General features: G+C 40.1%; 1 protein-coding gene across 1 annotated transcript in view; it reads right to left on the bottom strand.

The window, feature by feature from the left end:
* HERC2 (E3 ubiquitin-protein ligase HERC2) overlaps positions 1 to 17093 on the bottom strand; it is a 971627-nt gene that overhangs the window by 454668 nt on the left and 499866 nt on the right. Inside the window, exon 48 of the mRNA XM_090372402.1 lies at positions 15103 to 15308. Coding sequence (XP_090228528.1) covers positions 15103 to 15308 — 206 coding nt within the window. The remainder of the gene's footprint in view (positions 1 to 15102; positions 15309 to 17093) is intronic.

Genomic DNA, 17093 nt, shown 5'->3' with positions numbered 1-17093 from the left:
ACTGCGTCAGAGAAAGCCTGGAAATTAACTAGTGTATTGCAGGACCTATGTAAACAGTGTTTGCGAAAGAAGAGAAGGCCGCAAAGATCGGTACCTTGGTGGACACCAGAACTTACGCGTATGTGGAAAGATCTTCAACATGCGCGTAAGCAGTATCAATATGAGAGGAGGTGTTACTCTCAAGAATCATTTGAGTTGCGGTTGCAGTATCAGATTAAAAGGAATGAATATAAGAATAAGATTATGTTATTAAAATGGGCTTCTTGGAGAAATTATGTGCAGGAGAGGGAGTCGGCTGATCCTTGGTCTTCTGTGTATAAAATAGTCACTGATAAAATCTGTGGTGGTGAAATTATGTCCACGTTTGTGGCGACGGACAGAGTGACTTTGGGATGGGCTGACTCTGTCTCCTGCTTGATCAATTCAATTTTAGTTGAAGATTCTCCGGATAATTTGCTGCAGAGTCAGATTGTTCGGGAGAATTTAGATTATGTTACTAGTGGGAGCGAGTCTCCTTTTGTTCCCGCTGAGCTCGAGTTAGCTTTACAGCAGACCAGAGAAGGTCGTGCTCCGAGACTGGACAATATTGACACCACTGTGGTGAGGAAAACGTGTCAGGCGTGTCCTGATGTGTACCTAGACCTTTTCAACACTTGTCTTCGTGAAGGAGTATTTCCGGCAGTATGGAAGACGGCTAATTTGAGGGTTATTCTCAAGAGTCCTGAGAAGCCTGTGGATGAGCCTCGTTCATATCGCCCGATAGCTCTTTTGTCAGTTATCGGAAAGTTGTTGGAGCGGCTTGTTCTTGGTCGGCTGATGGTTCATTATGCTGGTCAGGGGCTGGTGGCTAACAATCAGTACGGTTTTAAGGCTGGTTCCTCTGCTGAGGATGCCATTTACAATTTGATTAAAGGCGTCAATGAGCTGCCTGGTCGTTATGTCCTGGGCTTGTTCATGGACTTTAGGGGGGCGTTTGATGCTCTGTGGTGGGGCAGTGTCCTACGCAGGGCTAGGGCGTCCCTCTGTCCAGGAAATTTATACCGTCTTCTTGAGGACTATCTCCAAGAGAGATATGTGCTCATTTGTACTCCTTTCATGAAGTGTGAGAGAAGAGTTTATAGAGGATGCCCACAGGGTTCGGTTCTGGGGCCGACTCTCTGGAATTGGGTTCTCGATGAGTTCCTACAAATGCAAGCTGTGGAAGGTACAATCAGAATAGCTTATGCTGATGATTTAGTCATCTTGGTGTGTGGAGAGTCCCGCCGGATGCTTGAGGAGCGTATAGCTGCTTCTCTAGGCCAATTGTTGAATTGGTCTGCTCAGCATAAGCTGGAGGTCTCAGCAGAGAAATCTGTAGCAGTGCTTCTGAAGGGACGCCTCAGTGGAACTCGACCTCCTTTGTGTCGTTCTGGTGATCTCTCACTTAGAGTGGTTAATAAGACCAGGTACCTGGGTGTTGTCCTGGGAGAGCGACTTTCTATGGTAGCTCATGCTGCCTTTGTCCGAGATAAGGTGAAACGATTATATGCCAAACTCCAGCGAGTTACGCGTGTTGAATGGGGTATAAAGGGTGGTGCCCTCCACTTACTTTATGATAACATCTTTATCCCGATTCTGACTTACGCTGCTGGGGCTTGGGGAGGGTATATAGAACATTCTCATGTTCGTAGAATCTTGTCTTCGGCACAGAGGTTTGCTCTCTTAGGTATAACCAGGGCTTGCAGAACTGTTTCCACAGATGCCTTGTGCGTCCTTGCAGGGAAGATGCCTGCGGAGTTGGTTGTGGCACAGTTTGCTTTACGGTATGCCCTTAAGCGGGGGATTACCAGAGTGATTTTTGGCATCCGGTCGTGCCCGGTGGGGCGGTTGGCTGGTTTTCCTGATATAACAGCGGAACGGGGGCGAATCAATGATGAGTTGAGTACCATATGGCAATTCCAATGGACAAACTCTGAGAAAGGTTGTCATTCGTATACCTTTATGCCCTTGGTCCATATAGTGAGTAGGGAGCGACGCTCCTGGCTCCAATTTGGGTTTGCAGCTGCTGCCGTCGTTACGGGGCATGGCTTGAGATCAAGGCTGTTTCGTTTGGGGTTGACCCTTACGAAGTTCTGTGAGTGGGGAGAGACTGAGACTGGCCTTCATATCTTGCTATATTGTCCTCTATATGAGGATTTAAGAGCGAGGTTGGACTTTGGGACACTGGCTCTCACTGAAGTTAATTTGATGTATATTTTTGATAATTATGAATTCTTTTGTTCTTTTTTAAGATTTGCTAAGCTGGCTTATAGTCGCTGCCGGGCGATGCCCGGATGGTAGTAGTGATCTACCTCCTCGTGGTGGGGACGGTAACTTGTGGTGAGAGGTGTGATTGCCCATCCCCACCACAAGGCTGAATGGTCGATTAATGTTATTTTGTTTGTTTGATTTGAGTTGACCATTTGGTCTTTATATATTGGTTTTTACAACTAAGGTTGAGACTGATATACTAAATGAGAATTGGCTGCATATGGATGAAAATCCGGGTGGCAACTGAGATGGAAGCTCACTCAAATGAAATACCCATCCCCTATTTCTCCTTACTCGGGTGGACTGCCTTCTCTATCTGTCCACTTTAGCTTGTTCCTCACATTCAGACCCCCTTCCTCTTGTTCCCCAGGCCTTCTCTTCTCTCTTTTTTTTTTTTTTTTTTTTTTAACTTGGTCTTCGTCCAGGACGCCCAGGCGACCCTGGCGGAGACCAGCCAGAGAATAAAGGGCAGCCTGGCTACCTCCTAGCGGTGTGTGTGCAGGCAACGTGAGGTCCCACCAGGGGCCCCGAGGCCAAATGCCAGGATACCCAACAGAACCTAACGCAATATGTCATATACAACAGACAACACTTTTCTGGCATTTACAGTAGTTCTGTATTTCTTCACAGCATACATATGGCGCAGATGCGAGAAATCACAGGTGGCGCCTGACCCTAACACTATGCACACTATGTCAAGATATAAAATAACGAAGGTATAAAATGTAGAAAAGATAAATCAATAAAGAAATAACAATAACATGTCAATTTTAAATACAAGTAAAAACCTTTATTGATTTAAAACAGCTAAAAACAGCAGACACATTGTCATTGCCGGATAAAATCTGACTGAGTGTATACGGCTCAATCAGATGATTAAAAGCGGTAAAATGGATATTGCTAAAATCTGGACAGTCAATTAAAATGTGTCTGATTGATAAAACTGTGCCACAGGACTAGACTGCGCAGACTAGACTGCCACGGTTCAATTACAAGCTTTATTCGATATAATTTATTCAAAGTCTGTCTATTCCACGAGTCTTGCCATTGGGAGTGTATCTTCTGGTGTATTATTTGCCTGTAGTCTGTATAGGGGACTGACAGGCAGTGATTATTATTGGGAATTGCTGATTTGGCTGCGGTGTCAGCCAAATCATTTCCCCTAATCCCAATGTGGCTGGGAATCCAGCAGAAGTGGATATCATATTCACATTCATGGAGAAAGTGAATCTTCTGCTGAATGCAAGACAGAACTGGATGAAAATTATATCTCACAGTTATTAAAGCCTGTAACATGCAGAGAGAATCGGAATATAAAATGAACCGTTGGTATTGGCATAGAGCTGCACTCTCTCTCTCTAACTCTATAGCATGCAGCTCTGCAGTAAATATGCTGCATTCAGAGAGAATCTGCTCCGATCTAGTGGTGTCTGTAAAGACAGCAGCAGATCCCACATATGATTCCGACTTCGAGCCGTCTGTGTAAACTGGCAGAGTCAGAATGTTCAGCTCGGTGTGCTGAATAAAGCTGCAGGAACATAGGATGGTCTGGCAGGGATTTCAGTTTTAAAGCATACTTTAGAGACAACTGCTTACGCCGAAGCGATAATGGTGGTTCGTTTGCTTCGACGCATAAGCTCTGGACAGGAGATGTTCGATATGCTCCAATAGCGATACGGAGAGCCTGGTGATGGACAGGATCCAGCCATCGAAGTACACTGTCTCTGGCCAAATTGTGTACCAGGGACCCATAATCTAGTCTGGATTGTACAAGTGCACGGTAGATGCGTAGTAGGGTGCATCGTTCTGCACCCCAAGATGTAGAGGAAAGAGAGTGCAGAATATTCAGGCCTCTTGTGCACTTTGTGCGGAGTTGATGGATGTGATCCAGAAAGGTCAGCTTTTTATCAAATACGAGTCCCAAGAATTTTGTGTCTGCCGCTACTGTAATAGCATTTTGTCCGAGCCTTAATTCAGGTTCAGGGTGAAGATTATGCTGACGACAAAGGTGTATGCAAACGGTCTTCTGCGGCGAGAACCTGAATCCATTAGACAGTGCCCACGAATTTAGGAGATCAATGGCTTTTTGCAGTTGTCTTTCAATAACCCTCATGTTGCATGACTGACAAAATATGCTAAAGTCATCAACATAGAGGACACTGTTTACAGTTGGAGGAAGTTGTTCTGTGATGGAATTTACTTTGATGGCGAAAAGAGTGACACTTAAAACAGATCCTTGTGGTACTCCCTCCTCTTGGCTAAAGGAACGAGAGAGTGAGGATCCCACACAAACTTGGAAAGATTGATTGGCTAAAAAGTTTTTAATAAAAATGGGGAGATGCCCTATAAGACCAAGGCTATGCAAATCTTTTAAAATGCCAAATCTCCAAGTTGTGTCATACGCTTTCTCCATGTCAAAGAACACAGACACCAAATGTTCACGTTTTAGGAAAGCAACCCGGATGGATGTTTCCAGTCTAATAAGATGGTCCAAAGTGGACCGGTTCCTTCAGAAGCTGCACTGCATGTTGAAGAGAAGGTCATTTGATTCTAAATACCATATTAAACGAAAATTAACCATTCTCTCCAGGATTTTGCAAAGACAGCTAGTCAGAGCAATAGGACGATAATTAGTAGTGACTTTTGGATCCTTTCCTGGCTTAACAAAGGCAAGAACAATTGCCTTGCACCAGGAATCCAGAAACTGCCCTTCAATAAAGATTCTGTTATATAGAAGGAGCAGATGATCCATAGATTTTGGTGAAAGATGCTTAATCATTTCATAATGGATGCCATCTGGTCCAACAGCACTTGCTTTGGAAAGAACGAGAGCTCTTTTCAGTTCCTCTATAGTGAATGACCTGTTGTAGGGATAAACACTCTTAGACTTAAAATTAAGTGCCTGTCTTTCGATTTTATGTTTCAGGACGAGGAACTCTGGGGAATACGAAGATGTTGCAGAGATGTTAGACAATGTTTCCCCAAGAGAATTGGCTATTGTAGTTGGATCTGCAATAGAGCATCCATTATAATTTAGGATCGAAGAAGTGTGGAATATATATTGTCCCTTCATTTTCCGGATTTTATCCCAGACCAACTTAGTGCTAGTGGACTGAGTAACTGATGAAGTAAAACAGATCCACGATTCCTTTTGACTCTGATGGCGGATGTAACGTGCTTTGGCTCGTGCACGTTTAAAAGCTATAAGGTTGGTCGTGGTAGGATATCGGCGGAATATCCCCCACACTTTGTTTTGAGCCTTTTTTGCTGCTGTGCATTGTGAATTCCACCATGGTTTGGGAAATGGTGGAAACCGGGCAGATGTTTTTGGGATGGCATTCGCAGCTGCTTGGACGATATTTTCTGTGATGTACGTTACTGCATCATCGATAGGCTCCTGACTGACAGTACTGAGGTCAAAATTTGCCTGATATTGGATTGATTTGATTTGGTAGTTGTTGGCGCATCGGCTTCTGTGGCCATATTGTACCTCCCAAGGTTTTTGCAGTACTTTGATCCAAGCCCGAGGCGGGAATCGAACCCGCGACCTTTGGGTTGCCAGGCAGGTACTCCTGATATTGGAAGGCACTGTGTCTCCCACTGTGTAACGAGGTTATCACAGGGAAGTGATCACTTCCGTATGGGTTCTCCTCCACTTCCCAAGTGAGTGAAGGGAGTAGAGAAGGGGAGCAGATAGAGAGATCAATGGCAGAAAACATATGGGTAGGCATGTGGAAGAAGGTGTTTGTTCCAATATTTAGGAGGGGAAAGTCATTGTCATTTAGCATACGCTCTATGACTCGTCCCCTTCTATTGATGCCTGCACAACCCCACAGGGAGTTATGTCCATTAAAATCCCCGAGAAGTAAGAAAGGGGGAGGCAACTGCATTACAAGATCATCAAGGTCTTCCTGGGAGATGTCAGTCCCAGGTGGAAAATAAATAGAGCACACGGTTAATAAAAATCCCACTGCAAGGCGAATTGCAACAGCCTCTATTCTGGTTGTAATTAGCAAGGGCTGAACAGGAGTCTGGTTGTCCACAAGGATAGCGACTCCTCCATGAGCAGGACCATCTGCAATTCTATCCTTATGAAAAATTGAGATGTTACGTGTGGTGGGATCATCATTTGCCTTTAGGTAAGTCTCCTACAAGCAAAAGCAAACTGGCTCGTGCTTTTGCAGGAGGGCCTTGATGTCATCAGTATTTCGCCGGAATCCACGACAATTCCACTGTAGGAATTTAGCCATTATTTTGGCTTGGTGGGTCTATCAGACGGCTTCCGAGTTGCTGAGGGCGTACTTTTATCAGTCTTGAGTTTATCTCTTTTGGAGAAGTATGGATGCTGTCCGGTGTCCATTTCTTCCTCCACAAAGAGTTCCAAGACTGATTCATCGGGTACCTCCTTGACCTCTACATCCATTGTTTCTGTTATTATTGGTTGCTCTTTTTTACCACTTGGTTTTGGTAGTGGTGGAGCACTAGGAGGTACGGATATAGGAGTGGCAGCTGACTGTGTTTTTTTGGTGGGCTTTTGTGAACTCAATAAATAGCATGCTATCGGAGTGAATGACTCTCTTGGTGGTAGTCATCTCTGTTTGAGTACCGATAGCACACTTCGCAAAAACCTTCTGAGCATATGAAGGCTTCCCGCTATTTATTGGTTGTATGCATTTTCTAGCCTCTGTGTAGGAGATGTTCAGCTCCGTTTTTAATTTTTGAATCTCCCTTTCGTCTTTCCACCGCTGGCATGCTCGAATGTATGCAGGGTGCTCTCCTTGGCAGTTAGAACAATTAGGCTTAGGAGCTAGACATTTCTTGCTCTCGTGATCTTTAGCACCACATTGAGCACAAGCAGGGTTACCATGACAAGCTGTTTGTGAGTGGCCGTACTTTTTACATTTAAAACACCTCAGTGGCTTTGGAACGTAAATCCTTACTGGGCAGTTTAAGTACCCTGCCTTGATGGAACTTGGAGGCCGTGGGTTGTTAAATGTTAGGATGAGAACTCGGGTAGGGACAAGATTCCCATCCTTATGCATGGATATTCGCTTGACAGCTGTTACTCCTTGTTCTTTTAATTCAGAGCAGATCTCTTCTTCAGAAACGTGAAGAAGATCCCACTCTGATATGACACCTTGTGAATAGTTCAAAGTTTTGTGAGGGGGTTACGATGATGGGTATTCCCCCTATAGATGTGGCTTTCAAAATTTTTTCAGCTTGATTTGTGTTTGATGCTTCAATTAAAATATCTCCAGAATGCAGACATTTTACAGATTTGGGTGAACCTGCCATCCCTTCTAATCCTTTCTGGATAAAGAAAGGTGACATTTTCCCAATTGACTGCTCTCCGGTGGAGAGCAGTCAATTGGGAATGGAGAATGAGGAAAAGAGGTGTTACAGATGATGTTTTCTCCTCAGTTCTGGCTCTTTTAGAAGAATTGCTCTCACTCCCATCTGATGATCGATTAGGTAGGGGCTTGTTGGGGCCCCAGAAGAAGGATTTAAATTACTCATAGGAGTAAGATAAAAATTTCCGGTGCCTTAAGTACCTTACCCACCACGGAGCCCTACGAGAGGACGCCCATTCGTGAACCAGCAGGTACTGCGTACATGAATGGGACGCCAAGTTAGCTTAGCAGCACCATACCCACGTTTCCAATAAGCCTCGATCCTGTCCCAGGACCAAAGGGAGGGAGACTTATTGGAACGCAGTTGACCCTAGCAGTAAGAACCACCCACTGATTGATCCCAGTCGGGTTGGTCTGGGACCACCAGTCTTGTCAAAACGGGCCAAAGTGGTGTATTAAGGCTGGGCCCCTCAACCACCAGGATCCCCATTTTCGAATTCCACGGGTCGCAGCGCACGGCTGCACACGCCAGATTCCAAAGATGTAACCCTGGAACCAAGGTATGGGCATTAGATCCCAGCGATGCTAATCTGGAAGCCCAGCAGCATCACTGGGAGGTCCCCTCACCATGTACAGGTGCCCACGTCGAGGGGTAAATTTGCAGATGATGTTAAAATTGGTAGAGTAGTAGTTAATGATCACTTTCAAGCTGAGCTTCTTCAGAGAGACCTAGATAGACTTCAGGAATGGTCAGAAAAATGACAGCTATGCCTTAATCCAACAAAGTGTAAGGTATTACACCTGGGAAACGGTAATCCCAAAATAACTTATTCACTTGGTGGAGTTCAACTAAACCCAGTCCTGGAGGAAAGGGACTTGGGTGTTATGATACGGTCAGACATTAAATTCTCTGAGCATTGTAAATAGGTTGCTGGGAAGGCCCATGGTGTCTTATCAATGATCTATCGAACTTTTGCAAGTAGAGATAGGGACATGATAATCCCATTATATAAGGCTTTTGTTAGACCACACTTGAAATACTGTGTTCAAGTATGGAGATGGCACCTAAAGAAAGACATTGAGCTTCTTGAAAGGGTGCAAAGACAGGTAACTCGCCTGGTGAGATCAACAAAAGGGCATCCTTATGAAGAAAGACTTTGAATATGTGGGTTGCAGAGTTTGGAAACTAGACACCTTAGAGGAAATTTGATTGAGGTGTTTAAAGCTCTGAGAGGCATCAGTAAAATGAATGAGGATGAAATTTTGAAGATTATAAATGATGCTAGAACTAGGGGACATAAATTCAAGTTACGGGGGAAATGTTTAGATTGGACTGCAGGAAGTTTTATTTTAGCCAGTGAGCTATAAACTACTGGAATAAGTTGCCTACATGGGTGGTAGAGGCTGACAGTTTGGGGAAATTCAAAGGTCATCTGGATAGAACTTTTGGGTGAGGGAAGTGCATACGATGATAGGTTTAATTTCCTTTTCTTTTATTAATTATTAATATTATTTATTTATTTTTTTCTATCATTGTTATATTCGGGGGTTTTTTTTTTTTTTTTTTGCTGGTGCAGCATAAGCCATAGGCTTTCTTGCACCAAGCGGCCATTGCTAATACTAATACAAAATACTAAGTTGATAGCTTAAATAAATTCAAGGAAGAACTGGACAAACCTTTGGACTGAATGGATGGGTGAAATGGGAAGGATTTTTTTTTGGCTGATGCTGTATAAGCTTGCTTTCTTGCATCATATGCCTCTACTAATGCTAACTGTACATAATCATATTACACTGGATAGCATATGCAAATTTAGAGAATAGTAGCATCAATTAAAATAAATGATGGGGAATGAGTTGATTAAAATATATATATATATTCTCAAATCACATGCTCTGGTTATATTCCTGAAAGAATATACACACCACCACCACTCCTCTTATCTTCCCTATCCTTTCTAAATACATCATGCATACCATAATGAAATTTGTCATTCCCAGTTTCCAGGTGGCACCAAGTTTTTGTTAGCCCTATGATGTCAGCATTAGTTGTCTTATCCAGTAGTGCAAATTCAACCATTTTATTGACAACACTCCTGACATTACTGTAGACACAGTTAAGACTAAGTATTCTTCTATAGTTTATTACTGTGATACACTCTCTGAAGTTATTTAGGCTTAGCATTAGCATTAGCATTAATGCTAATGCTAATGCTAAGCCTAAATAACTTCAGAGAGTGTATCACAGTAATAAACTATAGAAGAATACTTAGTCTTAACTGTGTCTACAGTAATGTCAGGAGTGTTGTCAATAAAATGGTTGAATTTGCACTACTGGATAAGACAACTAATGCTGACATCATAGGGCTAACAAAAACTTGGTGCCACCTGGAAACTGGGAATGACAAATTTCATTATGGTATGCATGATGTATTTAGAAAGGATAGGGAAGATAAGAGGAGTGGTGGTGGTGTGTATATTCTTTCAGGAATATAACCAGAGCATGTGATTTGAGAATATATATATATATATATTTTAATCAACTCATTCCCCATCATTTATTTTAATTGATGCTACTATTCTCTAAATTTGCATATGCTATCCAGTGTAATATGATTATGTACAGTTAGCATTAGTTATGTACAGTTAGTATTAGCAACAAACAAGTTATTTAGGCTTGTTTTCCTATCTTTCCCATCCTGCTCATTTGAAACATTGCTATCCTCAATCATATACTAGCTCAGAAAAATCACCTGAGAGGGCATAAATTCAAATTGAGGAAAGACAGATGTAGGATAGACGTGCGGAAATTTGCCTTTAGCCAGCGGGTGGTTGGTTGGTGGAACAGACTTCCATCCCTTGTGGTGGAGGTTGATAGCCTAAATAAGTTTAAGGCTCAGCTGGACAGGTATTTTGAACGAACTGAGGGGTGAAGTGGAAGTGGGGTTTTTTTTTTTTTTTTTTTGGCTGATGCTGCATAAGCTTGCTTTCTTGCATCAAATGCCTCTACTAATGCTAATGCTAATGCATATTGGCAACATTGGCTGTTTCACAACAAACAAGAATTTTTGAGATGAGTGCAAGAGATACTTTGATCCATTTCATCAGATAATTGCAGATTATATTACTCTTCTCTCCCCCCCAACTAGCACTTTCCCTGAACGCTCAATGATATTGGCAAAAATCCTTGCACTACCTTTGTTCAAATGAATACCGTTCCTCTTACCTACAAGTGCAGGCTACACTGATAAAAATTTCCCTCTAGAGTCTTGCAGATTCCCTTAAGTCTTGAGTTAATCCACAAGGCTTTCGGCATATAATTCCACCTCTCATGTCTGGACAGAACTGCAGGCACATACACTTTCTGACCTAACTCACAGCATGTTTTCAGCAAGGTCCTATATTTATCCAACAAAGGATCAGGTCATATTTGTCTAATATCGTTAGTGCCCACATGAATAACAATACTATCTTAACCCCCTCCACTTAAAATTAGACAATCTGTTGATAACATGATAGCTATTAACAACCATTCTGTCAATGGGCATTCAGCCATCCCTTTATCCATAGCAGCAATACTACATTATTCCAATTTGTACAGTAGTTGTTCAAGTGAAACATTATCAAGAGCTTTACTGAAATCTAATTATATGATATCAAAATTATTTTTTGTATCCAGTTCCTTTGTGACTATTTCATAGTACAGACGTAGCCAAACCGTGACTACTGATGCATATGACACTTGAACTGTGATTCCCAAGAAAATATCAACTGGGAAAATTCATGTCTCAAAATAATATCTTAAATAACAGAAAACTATATTAAAACAAAAAAAAAAAAAAAAAAAAAGCTTGTGGGTAACAACCAAATACTTAATGATTTTAATACCAGTTGGAATTTTTCAAGATCAATTTTTAACATTTATTCATACAAAAATAAATATACAACTGTCTTGAGTTTTCAAAATATGAGGGCATTTCAAAAGTTAATGGCCTATGAAGGGTTTATCTGAGGAGTCTGGTAACATGTTGCTTTTCAACACAGTCCCCTTTCAAGTCAATACATTTACCACCTGCAAAGTAAGTTTTCTCCTGGGCCTCCAGGAATGCATCCACTGCAGCAATGATGTCACTACCAGTAGGAAAATGGATGCCAGCAGTATTTTTTCAAATTAAGGAATAGACGAAAATCCAATGGTGCTAGATCTGGTGAATTGGGGGATGGTCCAAGATTTCAAAATGCATTCGTGCAGTGCAACCATGACAGTGACAGACTTGTAAGCAGGCATGGTGTGCTGGTGGAACACAACCCTTTGCTAAGTTTTCCCCCAGTGTTTGTCTTTGATGGCTTCACACAAATGCCTTACAAGATCTGCACAATATATCTCTAGGACCGTCTGGCCTTTCTGAAGGAAATCCACTATCAACACTCCATCAGTATCCCAGAAAACTGATACAATTACCTTGCCAAAGAATTAACCTAGCTTGCTTTGGAGGGGGTAGAAGGGCTGTGTTTCCACTGTATGGACTGCTCCTTGGTCTCTGGCTGAAAGTGATGGACCCACACCTCATCCATGGTCACAAATCCTGCAAGGAAATCTGCTGGATTTGTTTTAAAATGATGCAAATGTTCACTTCACTTGACAAACTCTTGTGATTTTTTATTTGCTGTCAACAACTTTGAGTCTGTATTGACACCTTTTTCATAGTAAAAACCTCTGTTATGTGGTATACACATTCAAATGATGCCCAAGATGCCGGCAATGTGCCAGCATCTTGGGCTCATTACTCATCTATCACTCAATCATGCACACTATCAACAACTTCTGGAGTGATGGATGTTGCAGATCTTCCACAGCATGGGTCATCTACCAGTCCCTCCTTCCCTCATTTAAATTCTGCCGCCCACTTCTTAACCATGGAATAGAAAGAGGCATTCTCTCCCCAATGTTGTAACCATTTCTCATGAATTACCTTTAGGATTAGTCACTTTTCCCCAAATATTGGATGACTGCACAGTGGCTGATTTTGTCCATCTTTCCTCATTCACACAACTTTGACTTCAGGATCTATGATTAAAAAAAAGATGTTACTGAAATTGCATGAAACTTGGTGGATTACTATTTAAAGTGTTACATTAAGTACATAAATTTTTAATGCTATACCACTAACCTTTCATACTCAGGCCATGAACTTTTTCAAACCTGCCTTGAACCAAAAATTGCCATAAAAAAAATTGCCTTTATTCATGCACCATTTTCACTATTGAAAATCACCTCCAAAATGCCTTTTTACCTATTTTTTTTTATAGACCTTAATATATGAAATAAATCATATGTTGGGATCTGTATAAAAAATCATATATATTAATAATTCAATTCCAGTTTTTTTCCTGTATTTTCCCTGCAATTTTATGATGTGTTATAAGATAGTATTTTTTTTTTTTTTAACTTTATTCATTAATGGGTTAAATGTAGTTAAAATAAAGCTATATTTGCTAATTTTGAAATGGCTTGGTCTGAAAAGTTAATTTTTACTGCCTTCATGAATTTTATTTATTAAAAGTCATCTATGCACTTCTCAAATATTCAAAAATTCTCTTGTGTGGCTCTCAGGTCTTCGAAGACTACCTTTTACATCTCCTCATTATTATTAAATTTGGTTAGCCCTGTCATGTTATCATTATTTGGTTTTTTTAGGAGCATTAGCAACTAAGGCCATATTGCTCCAGGATATGTGGTGGTCATTCCTTGACCTTTCCGCACCTCCGTATTTGGTGGTGATGGGCTCGAACCCCGGTCTAATCAAGAAGCGTGTACTACGCACTGTTGCTCCTTTCCACCTGGCTACGGAGGCGCCTAGCCCTGTCATGGTAACTAATCAGACTAGCCAAACACATCTCTTTTAGAAATCCATGCTGTGATTGCCATATAATTACATTCCTATCAAGATGATCCTGCCATTACTTCTTTAACCACTGACTATTATTTTCTCTAGCACTGAAGTCAAACTTCCAAGTCTGTAATTACTCATTTTGCCCTTTGATACCCCTCCCCACCACGAATTTCTAGAGGCTCTCATAATTATGGCCAAAGGTTTGCTTACCTCTTTTGCCACTTATTTTAATATAACTGGATAGATGCTGTCTGCCAAATGTGACATTCACTTTCAGACTCAATTATTTCTCTTCCATTTCTTCTTAGTTATCTCCCAAAATCATTTAGCTCCCACTTAAAAGTTAGTATACTTCTGATATTCACACCCTTTTTTCTGATATTCACACCCAAATTTCTTCACACTTAAATATATATACAATATATTTATACAGGTTGTCAGCAACCTGAATGGGACCATCAACAGTTATGTCATTCATACTCAGTGGACCAATGTGATCCACCTCTTTCCTTCTGGTTTTAACATAAGCAAAGGGTTCCTTGCCATTTTCTTTGCACTCTTAGCCAAAGTCTAACCTCCTAGTGACTTGATTGTAGACTAGTTTAAACTTACTGCAGGCTTCTATATTCCCTGATAATTTATAATCCTTCCGCATATTTTTATTTTCTTCCACTAATCTCATCAGTTCGTTCATCTGGAATCAATTTCAGTCTAAACATTGAACAGCATCTCTTGGTATAAAAAGCTTAGCAACTTCTACAATTACTTCCCTGAACATTTAGTATCTCTGTTAAGAATATCAGCTACTTTCACTGTAAAGAATTTAAAAACTGCTAAGACCATTGTAGTCACCTTTAGGAAAGCAAAATCACATCTCTTTACCCTTGATAATAGTTATATCTTTAAATAAATTCCACATCAATCTACTATGATCACTACCACCTAGTGGTTCCTTTACTTAAAGATTCTTAATTCATGAAGAGTCACTGCTGATAATAAAATTCTCTTATTGCCTCTTTTACAACTCACAATCTCCAGCCAATATCTGGAAAGTTATTGACATATTTACTAGTCCACTCAATTTGTTTGTATAGTTGTTCATTATGCTCATCATAGTCACTATAGGAAAATTCTCATCCCAGGGCCATAAGAAAATTCTACTCTCATTTGTGTTTCTTCAGTGCTTACATCGCACATAACATTTAAATTACACTGGCAACCAGTGTCATCTGGAGTTATTGTCTTAGAATCTGTGCTTCTTAACATTCTCATAACTCTTCTTCCCAACTGTTCTTTCCGTATGCATACTAATTGTATTCAAAGTCTGCATTCCATGTGTCAGAGCAGTACCATATAGTGATGTTACTGCACATGCTGGCTTTCTCATATAAAAAACTTTTGATGAAAGTCTCACTTGAAAGTTATATAAGTATTAATAATTTAAAAATGTATTATGGAGAAAAAAATTAAGATAAACCCACTTGTTTTCTAGAAAAAATTCAGCCCTAAAACTCCTGCAAATGATTTTTACAGTGCATCATAAAATACATATAATAAAATAATGTTACCTTTCCCTGACTGCCACAACTTTGCCAAAAGCACCTTGTGCCATCAATTAAACGATAAGCCCAATTTTCTCTTGAGGAGACAGTCAAATTTTTAACGCATTGTGACCACTCTTCAATGTAACCATTAGCAGAAGGAATCACGGGAGAGCCTTTTCTCTCTTGCTTTCGACGCCGACCAGGATATCCAGAATAAACTGGCACAGCTCCTGTTAAGAAAAAATACATAAATAAATAATTTTATAACTATTTCAAATGTGTAGTATAAATATAATAAATAAATAAATAAAATTTTATAACTAATGTGTAGCAGTCTGTATATTACTGACCTATGCATGCTTCTTATTATTCTTAATTAGTTTCTTACGAATTATTCATATTTGATTGCAAAGTTTTAAAGTCTATTTGGTCACTGATAAATAAACTATAAACTACAACTACTTGAACAACAACAACTAAACTATAGCTATTTGAAAAGCTTTTGTATTATAATTGTGAAATTTTAAAGTCTATTTAGTTGCTGATATATAAAAAGATAAAAACTGCTTGAAAAGCTTTTGCATTCTATCATTCTAAGCAGGATAAACATCAAAGGAATAAAAAAGTAAAAAAAGGTGACACAGAGTAAGCTCGGGAGCTGAGATTTTGAGAACAAGTGGAGAAATATTCTCAGGACATGGAGCTTTCTTGGCATCAAGATCGTTCAAAATTCTGCTGATATCCTTTTGACAGAAGACCACAGGAGGCACTGAATGAAGTGTACTGGGAATGGCAGGATGTGTTTATACAAGAGTGTCAATACAAGAATTAGGAGAAAAGTAGGATGCATGCAGGTCAGTTTTACCTTTAGCTGAGGTGGCAATAGAACAATCAAGTTTTATGTTGTTTTTGTATGATTTTAGGTTCATCAATAACTTAGGCCATATTGCTACATATATAATATGTCTGTAAATTGCATGTTCTGTGCTCAATCAGGTTTTAACAGATGCCGATTATAGATGGGCAAAAGTTGTTGCCAAAAGCTTTTGCAAGAGACCAGAATGCTCAACTACTGTTTGAACAAGAAGCCTGTTTTGATGGTTATCATACATAATTTCAAACTTATATCATGGTTAGAAGTCAGTCTTCCTTTCTAACCAGTAGTATACTGAAAAATAACATGGCATGCTTAGACTCTGAGGAACTTAAATAAAATGAAAAACTATAATCTTCACCATCATTTTCTCTTTGTCTCTCTCTCTCTCTCTCTCTCTGTATAAAACAAATACATGTGTACATACTAATCCAAATAAGAATGGTGAAAATTAGACATGGGAAGGCAACTACCACAATTCTATTGCCTGACGAAAATCACACAACCAGAATCATAAGACTGACTGGAGCATCTGAGGGTCCCAATTCATAAATTCCCATAATTTCAAGAATTTGTATAATTTCTTTGGGACTAATGTTACCTGAAAATGAGATTATGGCTTGAGGGATTTCATGGCTATCGATCAGAAGTAAGAGGATGGATGCATTCATTCGGTGGGTGATTAGTTTGGCCAGCACTTTTATGTTTCTAGAAGTGATAACATACTGGTATGGAGAGAGAGTTAGATTATGCAGAAGATAACAGAACTGTATCCCACTATTTCACTGAAGTGACGAATATATGTATTACAGTGATTGTGCAATAAAGTTTAAATTATAAATTTCAAAGCATGCACACATAAGAAAGTATTAAAAGTTCGTGGCATAAGTTATGTCCAGATCTTAGCAACTCCTTCAAAGGTCTCTGACACCGATGACGGTTATACACAAACTACAGACAAATGCATGATCTTGCTAAAAAGATAGGGTTCACTAAAGTGGGTGAAACTGATATTATTATATAATTGTTTGCATTATCAAGAATTGTCAAATGAAGATCTGTTTGCACTGAACAAGCAATAAATCTTATAGATGGTCTAAATTTGTTAGCCGATGAAAACCCTAATCTTGAACGAAGCTCT

The sequence above is a fragment of the Mastigoproctus giganteus genome, chromosome 1 (genome assembly GCF_048544385.1).
Source record: "Mastigoproctus giganteus isolate SK-2022 chromosome 1, ASM4854438v1, whole genome shotgun sequence".
Taxonomy (NCBI): domain Eukaryota; kingdom Metazoa; phylum Arthropoda; class Arachnida; order Uropygi; family Thelyphonidae; genus Mastigoproctus; species Mastigoproctus giganteus.
The sequence above is the reverse complement of the archived record's forward strand: the minus strand, read 5'-3'. Positions and strand labels throughout refer to the sequence as shown.